General features: G+C 57.9%; 1 protein-coding gene across 2 annotated transcripts in view; it reads right to left on the bottom strand.

The window, feature by feature from the left end:
• Window positions 1–283: 283 nt before the first annotated feature.
• The window catches only part of SULT4A1 (sulfotransferase family 4A member 1), a 33,801-nt gene continuing 11,939 nt past the window's right edge, over window positions 284–22,145 (bottom strand). Inside the window, exons 2-8 of one of the 2 annotated variants that reach the window (XR_003510973.1) lie at window positions 17,057–17,187; window positions 15,793–15,873; window positions 14,024–14,150; window positions 10,246–10,340; window positions 4,535–4,673; window positions 3,020–3,153; window positions 1,680–1,766 (exon numbers count right to left, since the gene is read on the bottom strand). Coding sequence is in view for 1 of the 2 variants with exons in the window: in XM_027540562.1 (XP_027396363.1) it covers window positions 1,654–1,766; window positions 4,535–4,673; window positions 10,246–10,340; window positions 14,024–14,150; window positions 15,793–15,873; window positions 17,057–17,187 (686 nt within the window). In the remaining variant the exon portion in view is untranslated. Of the gene's footprint in view, window positions 1,767–3,019; window positions 3,154–4,534; window positions 4,674–10,245; window positions 10,341–14,023; window positions 14,151–15,792; window positions 15,874–17,056; window positions 17,188–22,145 lie in introns of both variants that reach the window. The other variant, XM_027540562.1, reaches the window with a different exon arrangement.

The following is a 22,145-nucleotide window of genomic DNA, read 5'->3' as shown; positions in this document are numbered from 1 at the left end:
ATCTGCCTTGTTGAAGGGGGCCTTCCCAGACTGAGCCCAAAAGGCCTGGACTCCACATGCGGCAAAACCTCTTCCCACTTCTCTCCTCCCCCACCCTCCCTCTCACTTCAGCTTCAAAGAGATACCAAAAGGTGGCGGGACCCACAGCAAGGGAGACCCAGCCCACCCAACCCAGGCTGTCAGTGGGCTCGCTCTTACCGCCCTGAAACCCAGAGGGGACCACTGCGGGGTGGAGGGGCCCCCCAACTGTCCCCACCCCCGTCAGCACAGGCTGGACACGAGGCATGGGATATGTCTTTATTAAAGATGCAAGCAAGCACAGAGAAGTCTCACGCGTGGTGCTCAGTAACATCCATACAGTACTAAAAATAGAAAAATAGAAAACAAATTTCACAGAAAGCAGCCGCCCTCGCAGATACACAGAAAAAAGGTGCTGCCAAGCCCACTGTGCGATGCCGTGGACCACCTGCCCCATCCAAGCTGCTCTCCTGGACAAAACAACGGGAAGCGCTCGCATCCGCCCTCGGCACAGACCCTCCCTCGGAGGCGGTGACTCCTCTGGCCCCACCACCCCAGGCACTTCCCAGCCCCGCGCAGCCGGGACAGCCCAGTGCACAGGGGCGGCGACAGGTGTGTCGGCGACAGGTGTGTCGGCGGCCGGCCCCACAGCTCGCCCGCCGCCTCATCACTCCTCTGGCCTGGCGTGGACCCCCGCCTCCGGGCCCTGGAGCAGCACCGAGGGGACCCCACCGGCCCATCCCGGCCAAGACGGGGCACCACACGCACTGGGTGGGTCTGTGGGGCTGAGAGCCGCAGGCCCAGACACAACAATGAACGGTAGGTATAGACCCAGGAGTTCCAGAAAGTACTGTCAAGCCATCTGTTTGCCAACATAAGCAGGTTTCTGCTTCGGGGAATCAAAGACCGTAGAATGAAAAGTCAGGTTCTGAGCAGGTCTGTCTCTGCTGGGGTGGGGGGTAGGGGTGGGGGGCGGTTCTTGGGTCACCGCGTCACATGCCCATCCCTCCAGGTCCTCTGCGTTGGCCTCAGGGACGCTGGCCGGAGGGCAGCCTTTGAAAACGCCCCCCGCCCTGCGAACAGCTTCTGCTGCAACTCAGGGCGACTGCTGAGAACTGAGCGCCGCCGGGGAAATGGGCCCCCCACCCCAGCCTCACTCCGGTCCTCACCAGGGGAGGACAAATGGCTGTGCCGTGTGAACGACAAAAAAAAAAAAATAAAGTCAACCCTGAGCGCTTCCTACCACCTGGGTGTGGCTCTCCTGAGCCCCTCAGAAATGAACTTTTATTTGGTTTACTGAGATTTATTTAGGTTTCCAGTGAAAAGCTCTATAAAATACAATACGTAGTGTGGGTTGTAATAAAGGTAGACACTCTAGCTGCATATGTTAACAGACGTGACACATGTGGTCCACCAGAATCGCCATCTTTGTGGGCAGACGTTTAGACTCAAAGGCGAGACAGCTGCTCTGGATCAGAACTCAAACCCGCTTTCTCCAGCTTCTCCGGCCATGTCCCCTCCCTCCCCCGGGGTCTCACTTCCAGAGTCTGTCCAGCAAGGAACAAATGAGTGCAAATGGGACTCTGAGCTATAGTGTCTGGGTACTGTGAGCATGCAAGTGTGCGGTTGCTGATATTATAAATAAAAGTCGAACGTGAGGTCGCACTTCCCCATCTTCTGCTTGTACACCAGGTCAAACTTCTCGTTCATGGAGACGGTGAAGATGTCCTTCCAGAGCCCGACCCTTCCTGCAACACACATGGGGCGGGCGAGCTGAGTTCACTGGCGGTCAGGCCAGCTACCAAACCACAGGGAGCTGGGGAGAACGACCTGGAAGGCTCCACATGAATCCCCGGACCCCTCTGAACCTGTCCCGCGGGGATCACCATGGCCATGTGAACCTCAGGCTAGCTGAGCCCACTTCCCTGAGTCTGGCCATCCTGGCATGCTTTCACCCAGGACCAGAAACGTGCAGAGCTGAGGCCCTGGGGAGGGCCTGCCTGTCCACCGCTGGGCCCCAGCACCAGGCAGAGCGGGGGCGCACGTGCCAACACCCCCGAGGACGGGCAGTGTCCGTGGCCCGGGTCTGCAGTTCAGAGGCCACGTGGGATCTGTGTGCCCCGTGACACCACCACTCATGCAGCTCAACAGCTCCACCAAGGCAGCTGTTGCTTCTGGAGAATTTTAAAAGGCAGAATGTTTCATGGTGGGCAGGCCGCTGCCGGGGCCAGGTCAAGGGCGGAGATTTTGAGAAGCCTGCCCATGTGACGTCAGCGGAGAACTGACAGGGAATAAAACCATCAGAGCTCCCAACTCGACACCAAGACCAGGCCCACCCAGGCCCTCGTGGCTGCTCTATCACAGCGACATCCCAATGAGGCTTGGTCAGACCCCCTTTGCCCACCCCTTGCAGGACATGAGGGGCCTGGAGCCGACAGACTGATGGGCCGGCATGGGCCTTCCCCTTCTTCGTGAAGGGAGAGAGATCAAAATGATGAAAACTGCTGAACCCGCTTTCCTTAACTACGAGATCTTCGGTTCTGGGCACTATGAATGGTGACTGTGAAGAAGTCAGGAGTGGGTCCCTGCCCTCCGTCTGCAGTAAGTGCGTCACCCAGAGCACCGCGGCCGAGCTTTTTACACACCGGCCTCAGGGCACTGAGTGCTCGCCTAGAATTCTGTTCACCATCAGCATCTCTGACGGCAGAGCTCTGACCGTCCCAGCAAGCATCTCTCGTTAAGCTGTGCTATTAAGTCACCCCTGTCCTGGCAGGACCTAATGTATGAAACTGCAACCCTGCAAACGCTGAGCTAACAGATCCAAAGTGACATGGATTTTCTCTTCGGTGATGAAAAATTATATGTTGGTGATGGAGAGGAACCCTCTAAGGACACCTCAGGGTCAGAATTACAAGCTCTGGACCCACCACACCGTATATTTTTTTCCACGATTATTTTTCTCAGCTGAGGCAGCCAAGAGCTCATCAGAGGAGTCACCCACCTGGTTTAGGATTTGGACTCAAGACAGTGCAATTTATGCTGTGACATGAATCAAATCTAAGCAATGCAGCTGGCTACTCAAGCCCCTGCATTCTCACCAACGCAAGGAGGTCTTCCGAGCAAAGAGGCAATGTGCTAAAAGAAAACAAAACCAAAGAACTGAAATAAAGCAAAACCAAGGTAAACGATGATAAATGCAAACACAGCGGAAGGAGCATATGTGCACGCAGCGTGTTCTTGACACTTCTTAACCACACAAGTGAACCGAAAGGGGGGCTTCTGGAGAAGGTCACACCCAGGGGTAACAGAACACAGAGAAAGCAAAACTAAAAAAGAGCAAATAAATTTTAAATTATAAACGTTCGTGAAGATGCAGCCAGGAAATAAACGGCAGGGTGACGTGGCTCGTTAACTAACGTCTTCCCGGAGAGTGGCCCGCCTGCCTTGACAGGAAGGCACCCAACTGCCTGACCTTCAGGACAGCCTGGGAGCCACACGGGTCGGCAACCCGACTGGCCCTCCGTACAGGGAGGACGAAGGGCCAGAGCAGCCCGGCCAGGCCGCGGAGGAGCTCCTCTCTCCCCTCTGGGTGGCTGCTCATGGAGTCCGGTGTCATTCCGAGCCCTCCCCTCCAACCCAGGAGCTGGGAACCAGCCTCGGCCATGGATTTGAGGTGCCACGGATGTGAATGCCTGAGCCCTCTGCCGTGAAGCAGCTGCAAACAGCACAAGCCCTCGGGGCACAGAGAGCGGCCCCCATGGATCTGGGGAGGACTCCTGCGGGAACACCTGCCCACACCTCAGAAGGCTCCACCCCCAGCACCCCGCTCTTAGGCTGGGAGAGCCCCCTGGCCTCTGTGACAGCTGCCCGGCCAGCCCTGGAGAGGCCTGCACTTCCTGCTTGCTGTCACTCTCTCACATGCGTGTACACACACACACACACACACACACACTGTGCACACATACCCCTCACATATACACACAGCACATACACCACAGACACACACACCCCTTCCCTGGGATGCGCTGCACCTCACCTGTGTGGCTGCCTCCCCTGGGGAACAGAGGGAGACGGCCCTTGCTCACGTGTGCACGCTCTGTGCTCCTCAACTCCACAGCCCCAAACCCATCGCCAGGGTGGGGGCCATCTGAGGAGGTGTCTGCCTGAAAACCTCTTCCCCAAAGAACCTGAGACATCCCCCCGCCAGCAGCCGCCCCGCTGTGAACTCCACACCCTGTGCAGGGCCACAGGCTGACTCCAGCAGGGGCTTCCAGGATCCTCAGTGGCCCATTTTGGGTTACCTTCTTGCCCCCCACCCTGGGGAGCAGAAAGCTCTGGAGATATGAGGCTGAACCATGACTCGGGGCCGGGGGGAGAATAGGGGTCCAGAAAGCATGAGGACGCCGGCAGGGAAGGGGGGAGCGCCCCAGGGGCCGGGCGGCACGTACCCCGGCCCACGGGCAGGGCCTCGGGACGCCGGCGCGGGGGGGCGGGGCGGGGGGCGGGCGGCACGTACCCCGGCCCACGGGCAGGGCCTCGGCGTTACAGCACTGGTCCACCAGCTGGTGGCAGTGCTCGGTCAGTGACTCCAGCTGTGCCTTGTCGCAGGACACCCCCAGGAACCTGGCCAGCTGCTCCACCATGGTCACCAGGTCCTGGAAGACAAGAGCAGAGACGCGGGAGCCCATCAGAGGCGGCACCTTTGTGGAACACCACTCTGGGGACCTTTTATCCACAGCCTGACTCAAGTCCTCGAGACAAATTGGACGCCATCATCTTCAAGAAATAAGGATCCGGGTTAAGAGACTGCCCGAGGGCGCTCAGCTCCCGCCCCGGCCCTCTGGGAATCTGGAAGCAGATGTGAGGCCTTGACGTAGCGGTGGCCATGTCCAGCAGCAGCAAGCAGTAAAGGAAGGCACTTGGGCACTGTGCCAGGGGCAGGACCAGCTCACTCTCCCCTTCCTTCCCCGCCATCAGCTGGAACCCAGACGGCGCTCAGGAGAGCCCTGAGGAGGGGGGGACCCGGGGGCCCCAGGGCCAGCCCACCTCGCAGGGCAGGGAACCTGGCTCGCTGCGAAGATTCGGTGACGTGAAGCCGTCTCTGGGCCCCGGCGTCCTGGCACTGCTGACGGCACAGCTGCCGCTGCCTCACCGTCTCCAAGGGGCCCTACCCACCTGCTCGCCACACAGCCCCGCCCCTCCGCAGCCATGCCCTGCCCCAGGAAACACTGAAGCCCGCCGCGGTCTCCGCCCCAGCGTCACCGTCCCCAGTGTCCTGCCCATAGCCTGGGCTGTCTGTCAGCAGACCAAATGCCGGCCGGCGGTGGCTGGGTCACGTGAGGAGAACGCTAGAGGCTGTCTCCTCTCCCACAGGCCTGCAAGGCAGACACAGCCTCCCGGCGAGTCTGGAGAAGCGGGGCACAGGGCTGTGTTTCAGCTCTGACGTTTTCTGTAAACTGCACGCCCTGCTCCCTCAGGATGAAATACTAAGTGATTCATAAAAGCGAGGCGCTGGGAGCAACCTGCCAGCTGGCACCGCGCCCTGCAGGTGAGTCTGCAGCTGGACGGGCGGGCTCCTCCTCATCCCGCCCTGCCATGGAGCCCCGTGCCCCCCCATCCCAGAACAGGGGTGGAGGGGAAAAAAGATGAAAAGACAACTCGTGTCCACCCAGACATGGGAACGCCCACAGCACTCTGCTCATAGTTACCCAGAATGGGAACAGCCCAAATGCCCGAAGCCCTGAGTGGATGGACAAACATGCGACGGTGGACACGCTGCCAAGAACATGCCCCAGGGAGCAGGGGAGCTCACCAAGGGGAGCAGAGGCCAGACACCAGCACACACCCGCCGGGTGGTCAGCAGCCTGCAAACCAGCCCCCCGCCCCTCCACAGACAGACAGACAGACAGACAGCCCGGACGAGAGATGCAGACTCAGCCACCTCGGCCTTTGCCCCGAGCTGGTCCCCTCACCTCGGACAGGATGCTGGGTGGTGCTCTGCCAGAAGCCAGCCTTGAGGAACTCCACCCGTGGCAAAGGTCATGAGGAAGGAGGCTCAGCATATGCAAAGGCGGGATGGAGCCTCAGAAGCCCCCTGGAGATTCTCGAGCATCTACCCCCAAAACCAGAGTCTGCCTACTTTACTGCTTTGTGCTCTCACCTACACCTCTGACTTTACAGGGGGCTGTCCCCCACCACCTCTCTCTGAAAAAAAGTTAACTTACAGCTCCAGTTAATAAAGTTCCTGGGCATGATAAGAGTGTTTTAACCTACAAACTCCTTTGGAAGTCCTCTAGCCTGCCTGAATAAGTTCTTCCAGCCACATGTGATTGTTCACAGCTTCCCAACCGTGAGAGGCATGAGATGTTCTAAACTGTCTAAATACAGATTCCTTTGAGCGGTTAAAAGATTGATTAGAAATTGTATTGGTGAAGGGTTTTTCACTTGTTGGGCCAATGTTTGCTGCTAAGTTTCCATATCCCTTACCTGCTGTGTCCCTGGCAGTGTATTGATTAATATAATTGATGTAAGTAGTAGCTTTAATGTTTGTAACCTTGGACATTTGAGTTAATTCTTTTTCTTGTTATAGCCCACCACACCTTTGCCCTATAGGAATGCAACTTTATCTAATGCTTTTGGAGGGTGGCGCCTGACTAATCACCTTTAGAGAAAAATAAGTTTTCTGAAGAAAGGGTCTTAAAATGTTAACAGGCCTCCGGGCCAGAAGATGATGCAAATCACCTAAACTTTTGCATATGATAAGTTTGCAGGAAGAAAGCCTGGCTTACTGCATGACTCTACCCCTTCCCCCATTATCCTCTATGCATAACTTAAGGTATAAAAACTACTTTGGAAAATAAAGTGCAGGCCTTGTTCACCAAAGCTTGGTCTCCCCATGTCATTCTTTCTCTCGCCTTCTGGCTGAATTATTCAGCCTCTTTTCTCCACTGAATTTTCTCACTGAGCTATCCTTATTCTATTACTCTTTATGTCTCTAATTAATATTTAATTAAAGCTACTGTATGCAGTAGCAGGAGGGCCTAGAGGAGCTATCCCACGTTGAAGGTCAGGAACGGAGGCAGTGAGGAGATACCCCTCGTCCAAGGTAAGGAGCAGCGGCTGCGCTTTGCTGGAGTAGCCGTGAAGAGATACCCCACGCCCAAGGTAAGAGAAACCCAAGTAAGACGGTAGGTGTTGCAAGAGGGCATCAGAGGGCAGACACACTGAAACCATACTCACAGAAAACTAGTCAATCTAATCACACTAGGACCACAGCCTTGTCTAACTCAATGAAATTAAGCCATACCCATGGGGCAACCCAAGACGGGCGGGTCATGGTGGAGAGTCTGACAGAATCTGGTCCACTGGAGAAGGGAATGGCAAACCACTTCAGTATTCTTGCCTTCAGAACCCCATGAACGGTACGAAAAGGCAAAATGATAGGATACTGAAAGAGGAACTCCCCAGGTCAGTAGGTGCCCAATATGCTACTGGGGATCAGTGGAGAAATAACTCCAGAAAGAATGAAGGGATGGAGCCAAAGCAAAAACAATACCCAGATGTGGATGTGACTGGTGACAGAAGCAAGGTCCGATGCTGGAAAGAGCAATATTGCATAGGAACCTGGAATGTCAGGTCCATGAATCAAGGCAAATTGGAAGTGGTCAAATAGGAGACGGCAAGAGTGAATGTCAACATTCTAGGAATCAGCAAACTAAAATGGACTGGAATGGGTGAATTTAACTCAGATGACCATTATATCTACTACTGCGGGCAGAAATCCCTCAGAAGAAATGGAGTGGCCATCGTGGTCAACGAAAGAGTCTGAAATGCAGTACTTGGATGCAATCTCAAGAACGACAGAATGATCTCTGTTCGTTTCCAAGGCAAACCATTCAATATCACAGTAATCCAAGTCTATGCCCCAACCAGTAATGCTGAAGAAGCTGAAGTTGAACGGTTCTATGTGAACCGTGAACTTCCTGATGTTCAAGCTGGTTTTAGAAAAGGCAGAGGAACCAGAGATCAAATTGCCAATATCCACTGGATCATGGAAAAAGCAAGAGAGTTCCAGAAAAACATCTATTTCTGCTTTATTGACTACGCCAAAGCCTTTGACTGTGTGGATCACAATAAACTGTGGAAAATTCTGAAAGAGATGGGAATACCAGACCACCTGATCTGCCTCTTGAGAAATTTGTATGCAGGTCAGGAAACAACAGTTAGAACTGGACATGGAACAACAGACTGGTTCCAAATAGGAAAAGGAGTCCGTCAAGGCTATATATTGTCACCCTGCTTACTTAACTTATATGCAGAGTACATCATGAGAAACGCTGGGCTGGAAGAAACACAAGCTGGAATCAAGATTGCCGGGAGAAATATCAATAACCTCAGATATGCAGATGACACCACCCTTATGGCAGAAAGTGAAGAGGAACTAAAAAGCCTCTTGATGAAAGTGAAAGTGGAGAGTGAAAACGTTGGCTTAAAGCTCAACATTCAGAAAAAGATCATGGCATCTGGTCCCATCGCTTCATGGGAAATAAATGGAGAAACAGTGGAAACAGTGTCAGACTTTCTTTTTTGGGGCTCCACAATCACTGCAGATGGTGACTGCAGCCATGAAATTAAAAGACGCTTACTCCTTGGAAGGAAAGTTATGACCAACCTAGAGAGCATATTCAAAAGCAGAGACATTACTTTGCCAACAAAGGTCCGTCTAGTCAAGGCTATGGTTTTTCCTGTGGTCATGTATGGATGTGAGAGTTGGACTGTGAAGAAGGCTGAGCGCCGAAGAATGGATGCTTTTGAACTGTGGTGTTAGAGAAGACTCTTGAGAGTTCGTTGGACTGCAAGGAGATCCAACCAGTCCATTCTGAAGGAGATCAGCCCTGGGATTTCTTTGGAAGGAATGATGCTAAAGCTGAAACTCCAGTACTTTGGCCACCTCATGTGAAGAGTTGACTCATTGGAAAAGACTCTGATGCTGGGAGGGATTGGGGGCAGAAGGAGAAGGGGACGACAGAGGATGAGATGGCTGGATGGCATCACTGACTTGATGGACGCGAGTCTGGGTGAACTCCGGGAGTTGGTGACGGACAGGGAGGCCTGGCGTGCTGTGATTCATGGGGTTGCAAAGAGTCAGACACGACTGAGAGACTGAACTGAACTGATTGTATCCAGTTTGCCAACGCCGTCCCTGCTTTGAATTCCCTGGATCCACCGGGGCTGGACCCCGGCAGTGTTCCACCACCGTCGAAGCAGAAAAATAAACAGGCCTTTCAGAAGCACTGCAGGCCACCCCTAACTCGGGAGCTGCGCACGGCCCAGGCCAGAGCAAGGGCCTGGGGGCCTGCATGGGCTGGAGGCAAAGCCCTGTCAGGGGCTCTGGGCCCACCTGGAACCCTGAGGTCCAAGATGCACCCCTGATGACCAGGCACTGCAGGCCCCACCCTCCCTGAGGGCTCCACTGTGGGACAGACGGCGTGGAGCCTGGAGCATCACCCCTGCCCCTTGGCACCTAACCACCAGGGCACACACCACTCAGGACACGCCCATCAGGACACACCCCCTAGGCACCCACCCCCTCAGGACATGCCCCCTCAGGACACACCCCCGAGGCACCCACCCCCTCAGAACACACCCCCGAGGCACCCACCCCTCAGAACACACCCCCGAGGCACCCACCCCTCAGGACACACCCCTGAGGCACTCACCCCTTCATGACACACCCCTCAGGACACACCCCCGAGGCACCCACCCCTCAGGACACGCCCCCTCAGGACACACCCCCGAGGCACCCACCCCTCAGGACACACCCCTCAGGACACACCCCTGAGGCACTCACCCCCTCAGGACATGCCCCTCAGGACACACCCCATAGGCACCCACCCCCTCAAGACACACCTCCGAGGCACCCACCCCTCAGGACATGCCCCCTCAGAACACACCCCCGAGGCACCCACCCCTCAGGACACACCCCTGAGGCACCCACCCCCTCACGACACGCCCCTCAGGACACACCCCCGAGGCACCCACCCCTCAGGACACGCCCCTCAGGACACACCCCCGAGGCCCCCACCCCTCAGGACACACCCCGAGGCACCCACCCCTCAGGACACACCCCCGAGGCACTCACCCCTCAGGACACACCCCCGAGGCACCCACCCCTCAGGACACACCCCCGAGGCTCTCACCCTGAGGCGCCCACCCCCAGGCACTCACCCGGTGCATGTCTTCGTACTTGAGGAATAGCACGTTCGAGTCCATGTGGTGCTCCCAGAACTCCTGCACGTGCTCAAACCAGGAGCCATAGCCCACTGTGGACACAAGGGGACAGGAGAGGTCACAGGAGGGATGGGCGAGTGGATGGCGGCTCGCTCCTCTGCCCAGCAGTTGTGACGCAGCTCCAGCTCCTCAGGCAGCCGCATGTCCCCTGGCCGCCTGCCCCACCGCTCCCACCTGCCAGCCTCTGCCCCACCTCCCAGATGCCCAAGGCCCGACCCTGAGCAGGGAGGCCTCTGTCCCCCTGGTGCGCAGGTGCCGGCTCCAGGAGCTTCTCAAACACGTGGTGAATGCAAGAGAGGGCCACCTAGAGGAGCTGGGCCCAGGGCCAGTCGGTCTGCAGTCGAGGAGGGTGGAGCTGACATGGGGCCAGACACAGGCAGGACCAGGAGGCACAGTGTGAAGAGGCGCAACAGGCTGTCCCGACACACGAGCTCATACCTACACCACAGCCGGCGTGTCCCACGACCCTCCGGGCTGTGGCCTAGGGCTGGGGTCCCACGGCCACAGGGGGACCCATGTACCAGTCAGTGTGGCCAGGCCTCTTCACAGCATTCTTCATAAAAACTATGGGTTCTCGTGTCCACAGGGTCACACTGATGCCCCCCACTGTGAGGGCAGCTTCCAAGGGGGCTTCCATGTGGACTAGAGGGAAGTCTCAGCCAGAGAACGTGGGGGCCCCTGGGCCGGTGGAGCCTTGAGAAGCAGGTCCAGCTGGACAACAGAGGCCAGTCAAGAGGAGTGGCCACACTGCCAGGGCCCTCACTTAGTTGAGTGCCCATCCATCTCCCGAACCCTAGGACATGACGCATGGCCCAAGGCCAGAGGAGCGCCCGCCCTGACGGCAAAGCCCAAGGACACTGGTGACGGCCACATGGGAGTGACCAGCACTGGGAGGGAGCCCCAAGGCCTGGGGCAGGCACCTCCCACACCAGGCAAGCTTGAAGCGATCCACGAGGGCTGGGCGGGAAGCAGGGCAGGGAGCTGCAAAGGGGCCTCAGAGAAGCGGGGGGGCATGGGCGGAGGGGGTCAGAGGCAGACGGCACCATCAGACGGTGGCCAGGCAGGGGGGCAGAGGACAAGGACTTGGATCAGAGGCAGCCAGCCTCTCACACCCTCACTGGCCACGAGACGGAGCAGGCCCTGAACCTGTCTGCGCCTCCTCCTCCGTGAATGGCATGACAACAGAATCTGTGCCCCCCCACCCCCCTACCGCTGGGTTGCCGCCCCAAGAAAAGCAGGTACAGGTCTCGGCCCCTGGGGACCAGTGGGGGCGTCGCTGTGTGTCCTCTCTGGCGGGAGGCACTGGGGGTCCCATGTGTACTATTGAAGTCCACCGAGTGGCAGAGCCATGCGTACACACGTGACCAAGGCTGGGAAATGGGGACCCCGACCCCGCCAGCCCAATCCATCAGCAGTCGGCCATCCCGCCAGCAGGGTGCAGCGCAGCGGCAGCCTAGGCCCACAGTCCAACGTGGGTCCCACAGTCCGACGTGGGTCCTGGGAGTGGAGGTATGGGTCAAGGGGCACTGGTGGTGGGGATGGAGCAGAGCAGAAGGCCCTCTTCAGGCCATTTATGGAGAAGGAAGGGGGCGCTCTGGAAGGGGATGGGGGTGAGTGGGCAGAAATGAATCAGCAGTGCAGGCTACAGCCAAAGGCCTCACTAGGCCCGCTGCTGGGTGAGCCCTGGCCCTCCTGGCCTGGTCCCCCCACGGCCAAGTTTTCAGACTCCAGGTCTTGCACCCTCCCGTCGGCCTGGCACATCCCTGCTCCTCCCACACCAGGAGGAGACCCACGCACAGGGCAGGACATGAGGGCCAGGCCAGCCTTCCCGATCTTCAGCATGGGGGCGAGTCCAGAGAAGGAAGGGACCTGACCAACTCGCTGGCAGGCTGGTAACCCTGGGGTCCCCAAGCAGACGCTCCCAAGTCTGGGCCCACAGCTGGCACGCAGATTGGCGTCCTGGGACTGAGCGGTCCACTGGGCATGGACATGGAGACCAGAACACCCCCCCCCCCCCCGGCTCCCAGAGAACACTCGCAGACAAGACAACCAGGGCCTGAGGATGGGGCGGTGGCGGGGGGAGGGGGGACTTGGGGACAGGGAGGCCGAGAAGACAGGGGACGCAGGCACTCCTCCACCCTGCTCCTGTCCCCTGGCACTCGGGCCCAGGCACCCCCCACCCACCCTGCCCTGCAGTGTGTGCGTCACAACCCCTGACACAGGCCTCGGGGCAGTGCGCCCAGACTGTCAGTGGACGGACAGCGAGTTTCACTGCCTCTTCTGCACGGCACTCAAGCTCTTCAGCACCTTGGACAGAGAAGGCAAGCCTCCTCAGAGCAGGGAATAAACAGGACCAGGTGCTCGGGTGCAGGGGCTGTGGGGGACCACAGCAAGCGTGTGCAGCCTTGAACGTCAGTGCTGGGCAGTGCCGTGACCTTCACGAGGTGGACGGGCCTGTACTAGATAACTTATAACTCCTCCAGCCTGAGCAGGGGGCTTTTAAGGTCTGTACCGTGGGGCAGTGTGAACGCAGTGGCCACCCACTGTTTGCAATGGCGGTGTTCCCGTGCCAGCGGCTGCTTTAAAGGCAGGAGCACAAACCAGGACTTAAAACACGGCTCTGGGAACCAAATACCTGACAGACCAGGAGGGGCCCGAGCCAGTTGATGGGCTGGGCGGAAGGGAGGCTGAACAGAGGCCTTCAGCAGGTTCCCAGGGCCTTAAGGCACAACTGCTGAGGCCACCTACACTTGTCCCTTCCCATCCGGGGTCCCTCCCCGCCAGGCTGGGCTGAAGCAGAGACGCAAGGGCAAGAAAGAGAGGGCCTCAGGCACTGTGGGGAGCTCACTCAGGAGGTCTGGTCTTCAGCCAGGCTCCGATTCAGCCGTCCCAGGTCCCGTGTAAACTTGGGGTGCTGTGCTCCTGTACTGCCTCTATGCGCTTTATCATGCTCCTGCCACGTAATCTCATCGCAGAAACCCTGCCCTGCCTGGGCTGGACAACGAATGGACAACCAGGCTGAGGGTTCCCCAAGCTGGGAAATAAAACAGGAAGTGTATTTGCAGGAGAGTCTCCGGACAGACTTAATTCATTTCAAAACTCTCCTGAGCGCAAAGTCTTAAGCAGCAGGGTGTGCAGAGAAGCCAGGGTTGACGGGTAGGGGAACAGAATCAACACCATGGCCAAGGGGACAGCTCCCTCCGTGGTCCACTCCTCCCCAGGGAGGGCAGACATGGATGGAGGGGCCCTGGCAGGCTCGGCCCCTGCCGAAGCCTCTCCCCTGGGAACATGCTTCCTGCCCAGAGCACCGTCCCGCCCCTCCCTTGGAGTGAACCCCACCTGCCACACTGGCCTGGGGCTGGCGGCCACATCTGACCCTCAAGTCCAGCTGAAGGCCTGGGGCCCTCACACGAAGCCGAAGCCTCCACGCTGGCCTTGGGCACCAATAACGGGGATCTAGGCCACTGTTCCCACAGCTTGGAATCCAGGCAGGGATACGGATGCTTTTAACCGGGAGACTTCTCAGAACCCCAAGGGTGTGGGGAGAGAGATGGGCTTCGGCATCGAATGCCCGCTCGGCCTGGCACAAGCTTCCTGACCCCCCTCAGCCTGAGCTCCGCTGCCCACCAGCAGGGAAGCAGGCCAGCCCCACGGTTATCAGAGTCCTGGGGTGATGGGAAGCACCCCTGTGGGAACATCACACACAGACACTCACACTTGTCGTTCATGAACCTCCGGCAGAACTCCTGGAACGTGCCTCGGTAGCTCATGGTCCGCAGCGAGCGGTGGAACTGGTAATAGGACACCACCAGGTCCTTGGGGTTCCGGGCCATGTAGATGACCTGCGGTGGAGGGGTGGGCAGGGGGAGGAGGAGGCACAGGCGGGCAGACGGGGGAGGTTAGTCTGCAATCCTCCGGCCCAGGAAGGCCGCCCCGAGCAGGCTCCACTGGCCTACAAGCTACTCTCCTAGCCCATTACCCGTGGTGAGGTCAGCCCTTCACACGCCACGACCAAGCGCCTTCTCACCGTTGCTCTGTCTCAGAGCTGCACTCCTGTCCACACGACAGTGTCAGCTAGGACAGTCACTTGCGTGTTTGATCACACTTCTGTCCTCCAGCACTACTTGTTTTTTTAAACTATAGTTGATCCTTTAGAGAAGACTCTTGAGAGTCCCTTGAACTGCAAGGAGATCAAACCAGTCAATCATTACGGAAATCAGTCCTGAATATTCACTGGAAGGACTGACGCTGAAGCTGAAGGTCCAATACTCTGGCCACCTGATGCGAAGAGCTGACTCCTTGGAAAAGACCCTGATGCTGGGAAAGATTGAAGGCGGGAGGAGAAGGGGCCGACAGAGGCTGAGATGGTTGGATGGCATCACTGACTCAATGGACATGAGTTTGAGCAAGCTCCAGGAATTTGTGATGGACAGGGAGGCCTGGTATGCTGCAGTCTATGGGGTCATAAAGAGTCGGACACAACTGAGTGACTGAACTGATAGCTGATATACAGTATTATATGTCACATGTATAAAACAGTGATTCAAAATTTGTAAAGAGTATACTCCTTTTATATAAGATATCTGCTATATTCCTCATGATGTACAATATACCCTGTAGCTCATTTTATACATGTTGTTGCTGCTGTTCACTCGCTCAGTCGTGTCCGACTCTTTGCGACCCCATGGACTGCAGCACGCCAGGCCTCCCTGTCCCTCACCATCTCCCAGAGTTTGCCCAAGTTCATGTCCATTTTATATAACAGTTTGTATCCCTTAGTCCCCATTCCTATCTTGCCCTGCCGGCTTCCCTCTCCCCACTGGTAACCACTGGTTTTCTTTGTATCTTTGAGTCTGGTTGCTTTTATTACATTCACTAGATTGTTGCAGTTTTTCACATTCCACTGAAAAAGCCATATAACGTGATACCAAACAGTATTTGTCCTTCAAGTGGCAGAATGCCCTTCTCTTTCTATGGCTGAATGGTCTTCCACTGTACACATCTACGAGACCTCTCATACCCATTCATCTGGTGACAGGCACCGAGGGTGCTTCCGCAGCCTGGCGACTGGACACTGGGCTGCTATGAATGCTGCGGTGTCGCTAGCGCTACTTTAAAATCAGCAGAAGACAGAAGAATTATGGTCCTGACCCTCCTGGTGATGAGAACTATAGACCTCAAACATCTCATGCAGTTGAGAACACAGAAAAAAGCAGAGACAATGAAAGCAGCCGTGAGTCCTTAGGTCTTAAACAGGCAGAGGCTGAGCCCTGGCTGGTCAAGTTCAACTGTGAGGAAGAACCAGGATAAGCAACATGGATATAAAACACTAGCGACAAGGCTCCAGGACATCGCTCCGGGGACCCCACCCCACCGAGGCTCTCTGGGAGCCCGTGCCTGTGACAGGCCCCAGTTTGGCCTGGCACAGGTGTCCCCGGTTCCAGGAGTGGGGAGCGGATGGGAGCAGCGGGGAGCCAGGGTTACCTTGGAATCGCCGTTGTGGAGGTCGGAGGGCAGGAAGCGGTAGGGGAGGTGGCTTTTGATGAGGCGGGGAGATGTCAGCTCCTGTGGCAGGCAGAGAGGGGAGGCGGTCAGAGGATGACACGCAGACTTTCTGACCAGCCCGGGGCCCAATGGGGCCTCGGACGAGTCAGGACCAGCACCCCTGCCCCAGAAACGTCTCCCTGAGATACGACCCCCAGCCCTGCCCAGGCTGGACCCTGGCGGGCAGACATGAGCCAGACACAAGTACCAACAGCCTGAGTCTAAGTGTACCAGCAGGGGTCTGCTCAGAGGACATGAGGGCAGGCTGCAGACTGGAGCGGCCAAGAGCGGCCGCAGGACGGGCCATGAAGGGCCACGGAGGAAACAAAAGCACAGGGAGGGGGGCCGCTGGGCTCTGCAGTGGTCTCAGCGCGGGGCTCCCCGCTGTTCCTGGCCACCCCTGGCCCCTCCATCGGCCAGCGCTCCGCCCCCAGGCCCTGACTCAGGGGTCCCCGCCGACAGGCCCTAGCCTGTCCACATTGCTCCTGTCCGGAGGGGCCACCATTCGACCACTAGGACCCTCGGTTTTCCTGTCCTGTGGGCTCCAAGTGCTGCAAGGGCTCTGACGTCACAGGGTCAGCTCAGTTCTGGGTGGAACCCCAAGGCCAGGAGCAGGGCAGCAGCAGCAGGCGCCCACCCGGCTCCACAGCAGGGCTCGGCCGGCGGCAATGCGAACACTGACCTGGGGGTGTGGGGGTGCTCTCAGAGCTTCAGAATGCCCATCTCACAGAAGAATGGACAGGGAGGGGCTACGCGGGCAGTGAGGCCTGAACTGAGAGGTGGCGGAGGGGAGAGTGGGGAGAGTGCAGAGAAAAAAAACCCAGGTAACATGAGGGGTGGGCCGGACGGGACTCGGGGATGTTTGTTTCACTCTTGGTACCAAGTATTTATGATGCAAACACATCCTACCCAGTCCCCACAACAGGCAGGACGAACCACAGGAGGAGGCCCCTCACCCCACCTTCCCCCCTACTCCCAGCAGCTGCCTCCTTTCCTCCTCAAAGTCACCCCCTGTCACCCTCTGGTTCGGTTCCAGGGTCACCGTCACCAGCTCAGGCTGGCAGTCTCTCCCTGCCGGCCACCTGGGATCCCAGGAGCTTGCTGTTTTCCTTCTAACCAAAGGGGCCCCAGGAACCCCTCGGGAGCAACCACAGGAAAGCCCCCAAGGGGCTCATGTAGGCTGTGACGCTTGCACCGAGCCCACCTTGATGATGTCCAGGCCTGGTTGCGGGTACTCCAGGACCGGGAGCTGCTCGTCAATGTTCATCAAGCCGATCTCATCAGGGTCGGCCCCCTGGCTCACCAAGTAGACCACTTCCTGCAGCAAGCTGGTGCCTGGAGGGAGAGAAGCTGGTGAGGGGGTGCCTGGAAGGAAGCCCAAGGGCAAGCCCTGCTCTCAGGGGAGCACCGACCGCCCCAGGAAAGGGCTGAAGGGTTGCAGGTTTTGTGGGGAGGTCTTGGCAGTGTCCTGAGTCAAATGGAGGAACACTGGCTGACTCGATGCCACCTCTCAGGGTGACTGTGGCTGAGCCGGCCTTTCTGAGCTCCTGTCTTGCCAGCACCGAATGCAGACAGGAGATTTCTCGAGGCCGCCATGAGGGGTGAACAGGACGTGCGGTGCCTGCCCCCCCCAAGGACCCGAGGACTGTGATGAGCACGTGATCTCAGTCCTGGGCTTCCAGAACCTGAATTTCCATTTACCCAGGAGTGATGAGGGTCCAGGGGAACGACTGGCCAGTCAATTATTTACAATGAAAACCATGTCTCCTGGTATCTACTAAAGCAAAACACGGGTCTGACCTGTAACGAGAAATGTACCAGGACAACACCGAGAGACATCGACCGGAACAGCCCCACAGTTCCTCAGAGGAGCAAAAGGCAGAAGCAGTGACAGATCTCCTCTTCTTGGGCTCCAAAATCACCACGGATGGTGACTGCAGCCAAGAAATCAGAAGACATTTGCTTCTTGGCAGGGAAACCACAACAAACCTAGACAGTGTGCTGAAAAAGCAGAGACGTTACTCTGCCAACAAAGGTCCCTGTAGTTGAGGCTGTGGTCTTCCCAGTGGTCACCTACAGTTATGAGAGATGGACTGTAAAGAAGGCAGAGTGCTGAAGAATTGATGCCTTCAAACTGTGGTGCTGGAGGAGACTCTTGAGAGTCCCTTGGACAGCAAGGAGATCAAACCAGTTAATCTTAAGGGACATCAACCCTGAATACTCATTGGAAGGACTGATGCTGAAGTCGAAACTCCAGTATTTTGGCCATCTGATGCTGAACAGCTGGTTCACTGGAAAAGTCCCTGACGCTGGGAAAGATTGAGGGCAGAAGGAGAAGAGGGCATCAGGGGATGAGATGGCATCACCGATGCAATGGACATGGACTTGGGCAAACCCTGGGAGATGGTGAGGGACAGAAAGGCCTGGTGTGCTGCAGTCCATGGGATCGCAAAAAGTCAGACACGACTCGGCAACTGAGGAACAACAGCAGCCAGGACCATGCTGAGAGACACAGACCAGAACAGCCCTGCAGTGGTCCTCAGAGGAACAAACCTTGGAAACAACGGAAGCGTCGCTGAGCAGCAGGATGAATGAATCAGCCCCGAGACTCGGATGACAGGAGCCACAAAGGGCCGCAGCGCCCGGCAGGGCTGGGTCCAGACACGATGCTGGGCACAGTGAGCGAGACGCCAAAGGAGTCTGCTCCATGGCTGCGGCTGCCCTCCAGCCTGAGACGTGGGGACCACCACCCCATTTAGAGGGGAGGTTCCTGAGGCCTAATGGCCCAAGGTCACAGCGCCAGTGTGTGGCTCCCATCCGCCTATTCCTCCTGCCGAGGCCCATCCACCCAGCAGCTCAAGGCAGCTGCACTTGGGTGGGGCAGGTGGGGAGAGTGGGGGTGGGAACTGGGGGGTTACCCTTAGAAATCAGACCCTGAGCAGTTTCCTCCCAAGGAGGTCTTCAGGCTTCCCTGGTGGTTCAATGGTAAAGAATCTGCCTGCAGTGCAGGAGACGTGAGTTTGATTGCTGGGTTGGGAATATTCCCTGGAGGAGGAAATGGCAACCCACTCCAGTATTCGTGCCTGGGAAATCTAATGGACAGAGGAGCCTGGCAGGCTACAGTCCGCGACTAAGCGGCCAAACCACCACCACCAAGGAGCTCTTCAGGATCTACGTTTAGTGCTCCCACCCCCACCCCAGGAGCCCCCACAGGCATGACCCAGACGGCCATTCCTGCACATTAGTACGTCTAATTAGTACGTCTAACATCAGTATCGACACAGCAATTTCACAAGCTCCATCCGTGCCTCCATTAAGGAGCTGCGCCGGAAGGCCAGCCTCGATAGAGCCCACAGGAAGCTCTCTGCAGCCTGTCCCTCGCAGCCCCCTCTCCAGGGCAGCCCTGTAAGTCCATTTCCTGGTGGGGCACCGCTTGGCCCTCCCGTCTCCAGCTCAGGAGGGCACACCATGCCCCTGCCAGGCACCAGGGAGGACGGGGAGTGGGGGACCCGGGATCAGCTCGGGCAACGGCCCCTGGTGACCCCAGGCCAGCCGGATGTGACCAAACCACCACGGAAAAGAACGACCGGGGATGATGACTCTACCAGGCAGTCACCACCAGGGTCCAGACAAAGCCCCTCAACCGAAGTCCAAATGCAGGCCCTGCAGGCAGCCCCGGCTCTGCAAGCTCTCCACCTGGCGCCTCCCCTGCCCACTGGCACCTCCAAGTCCCGCCACCGAGGTGTCCCCCCTGCCCAGCCCATCCACCCACTCTCCTGGCTACCATGGCCGGGAACCCCGAGCCCAGGCCCTGCCTGCTGTTCTCACGTCCAGGGACGCCGTCCTGCTCAGCCTGTGGCCTCCTCTCCCTGGCTCTGGCCCTTTGTGCTGCAGCCAGCCTTCTCCACCACCCTCTGCACCCAGCACCCAGGGCCCAGGCCTGCTACGGGCTGCCCTTCTGCCTAGTCACCTTGGACTTGTGCTTTGGACCACCACTCAGAGGCCTCCCTGGACCCTCCAAGTCTCCCTAGCCCTGGGGGCACCGGGCACCCTGGGCTTCCTGTCCAGCTGCATGCAGCACTCTGGGCGCCGCTGGGGAGCTGACGGGGGGCAGCTCACGTGGGCAGGGAGCAAGGCTGCGTCGTGTTACTAGTTTCTACCGCAGCTGTAACCAATTACCACCAACTCAGTGGCCCAGAACAACCCAGGTATCGTTCGGGGGGCCAGGAGGCCAGCACAGGTCTCACAGCGCTAACACCAAGGTGGTTGGCAAGGGTGTGCCCTGTTCTGGGCTCCAGGGAGAAGCTGGACCCCCGCCTCCTGTCACCCCAGGTCACATCCCCTAACACCTGTGGGCACCGCTCACCTGGACCGCTCACATCGGAAATACCTCAGCCTCCTTGCTCCCCAAGCCAGGCCGCCTTCCCGCGAAGATGGGCTGATGGGCGACACCCGGGGCAAGGCCTGACACAGCCGAGGCAGGGTTGACAAGCACCCCCGGGTGGATAAAGAAGCTCAGGGTTTAGGTTCCGGGCCAAGGTCACAGAGCTGGAGAGGGGAGAGCGACCCCTGGAGTGGTGGGAACCACAGCCCTACACCGACGGCCTCTCCAGCACCCCTGGGGGAGCACGGGGGGGCCACAGCCAGCCACCCAGATGGGATGGGCAAAAGCAGGTGGGGGTGAAGCTGGGCCTCAGCCCCCTCCCCGCTACCCCTCTGCATCTGATCCCCCTGGGGAGAGGTGCCCAGGAGGCCAACCAGCCGCCCAGCAAATTCAAGGTGAGGTGGTGGAGAGCCAGGCTTTCAACCCAGGGATACACGGGACTGGCCAGGCGGGAGTAACACGAGCCATACGCTTTCCAGCAGCTCGTTTTCAAGTCAACAGATGCGAGTCAATGGCTCACAGGCGTGCTTCTGCTGACGGCAGGGAAACTGCTCCCAGGCGGCTCTGAGGCAGCGGCAGTGACTCTGACCGGCAGAGAACACTGAGGTTTCGGGTGGAACTCCCTGGGGCGGCTGGGGCAGAGCCCGTCAAGATTCCCACCGGAACCCTTGGGGACAGGACAGACCAGCACGCCACGGTTGGAGCCAGTCGGAACTGGACCCCCAGGCGCCAGGATCCTGGGGCTGGGAAACCTTGGAATTCTGTTCTTTTTATTTTTATTCTTTACCGAAGATCACACGTGTACACCTGGTTTAAAAGTTAGGAGAGGACTTCCCTGGCGGTCCAGGGGTTAAGAACCCGCCTGCTGATGCAGGGGACGCAGGTTCGATTTCTGGTCCGGGAAGACTCCACCAGCCGAGGGGCATCTAAGTCTGAGCCACCAGGAAGAGGAGGCCCCCATGCTCAACGCAACTAGAGAAAGCCCGCACGCAGCAAGGGCGATCAGAAGTCAAAAATAAATTTAAAAAAGAGTCAAAAGACTGAGGTCAGAAATCTCACGCCCCTCCCCACCCCACTCCTGTGAACACAGCAAAGCCCTGCTGATTCTTCTCTTACCCTCCAGTTTCTGACGTGCTTACACTGTTATTTCACGTCTGTACGTTCTGATGGGTTACTGACTTCTGACTGAGCCGCCTTCCTTCCTGCAGGCTTCTCTCCCCCACACGGTCTTGGCACAATTCTCGGTCTAATCCAAAGTACGGAGTGTAGTGGTAGCGCTTCCTCGCTCACTGTGTTTCCTTTGCTTGCTCGCTCACTGTTTTATGTGCCTGTTAACAATTCCTTGCCCGACTCTAGATAATTATTCCTGGCAAACACCCCACACACAGCCAAACACAGGGGCTGCGCTCACACCCCATGGATCTCTGAGGGTCGTGCCCTGCCCCCCAGCACCCCACAAATGTCTCCCCGTGTCTCCGTGGGGCAGGAGGTACCCAATCTTCCATCCGTGTGCCCCCTGGTGTCCGCGTGCACTGCGGCAGAGCCCACCCTCTATGAGCCGGAGCCTGATGACAAGCGCCTGATTCTACCTCGCTCAGGATGGCTGGCTGAGCTGGGTATAGGATTCCAGGCGGGGGACCCTGAATGCACTGTTCCCATCTTCCAGCTGCCAGCGCTGTGCTGAGAAGTCTGAGGTCCTGGTTCCTCGTCCCTTGAATGTGGCCCATTCTTATCTCTGGAAGCTTTGCGATCTTCTCTGAAATTTCACAGTTAAGTGCTTCAGCCAGGTCTCTTATTCGTGGTGCCTGGAGGCACATTGAGGCATGAGGGGGCCTTTAACTCAAGCTCCAGTCTGGAAATCCTGACTTCCAGTAACTTTCTCCCGCTGTCGCTATTCCCTCTTTCTGGA

Source organism: Bos indicus x Bos taurus, chromosome 5, assembly GCF_003369695.1.
Source record: "Bos indicus x Bos taurus breed Angus x Brahman F1 hybrid chromosome 5, Bos_hybrid_MaternalHap_v2.0, whole genome shotgun sequence".
Taxonomy (NCBI): domain Eukaryota; kingdom Metazoa; phylum Chordata; class Mammalia; order Artiodactyla; family Bovidae; genus Bos; species Bos indicus x Bos taurus.
This window is presented reverse-complemented; position numbering and strand designations above follow the sequence as displayed.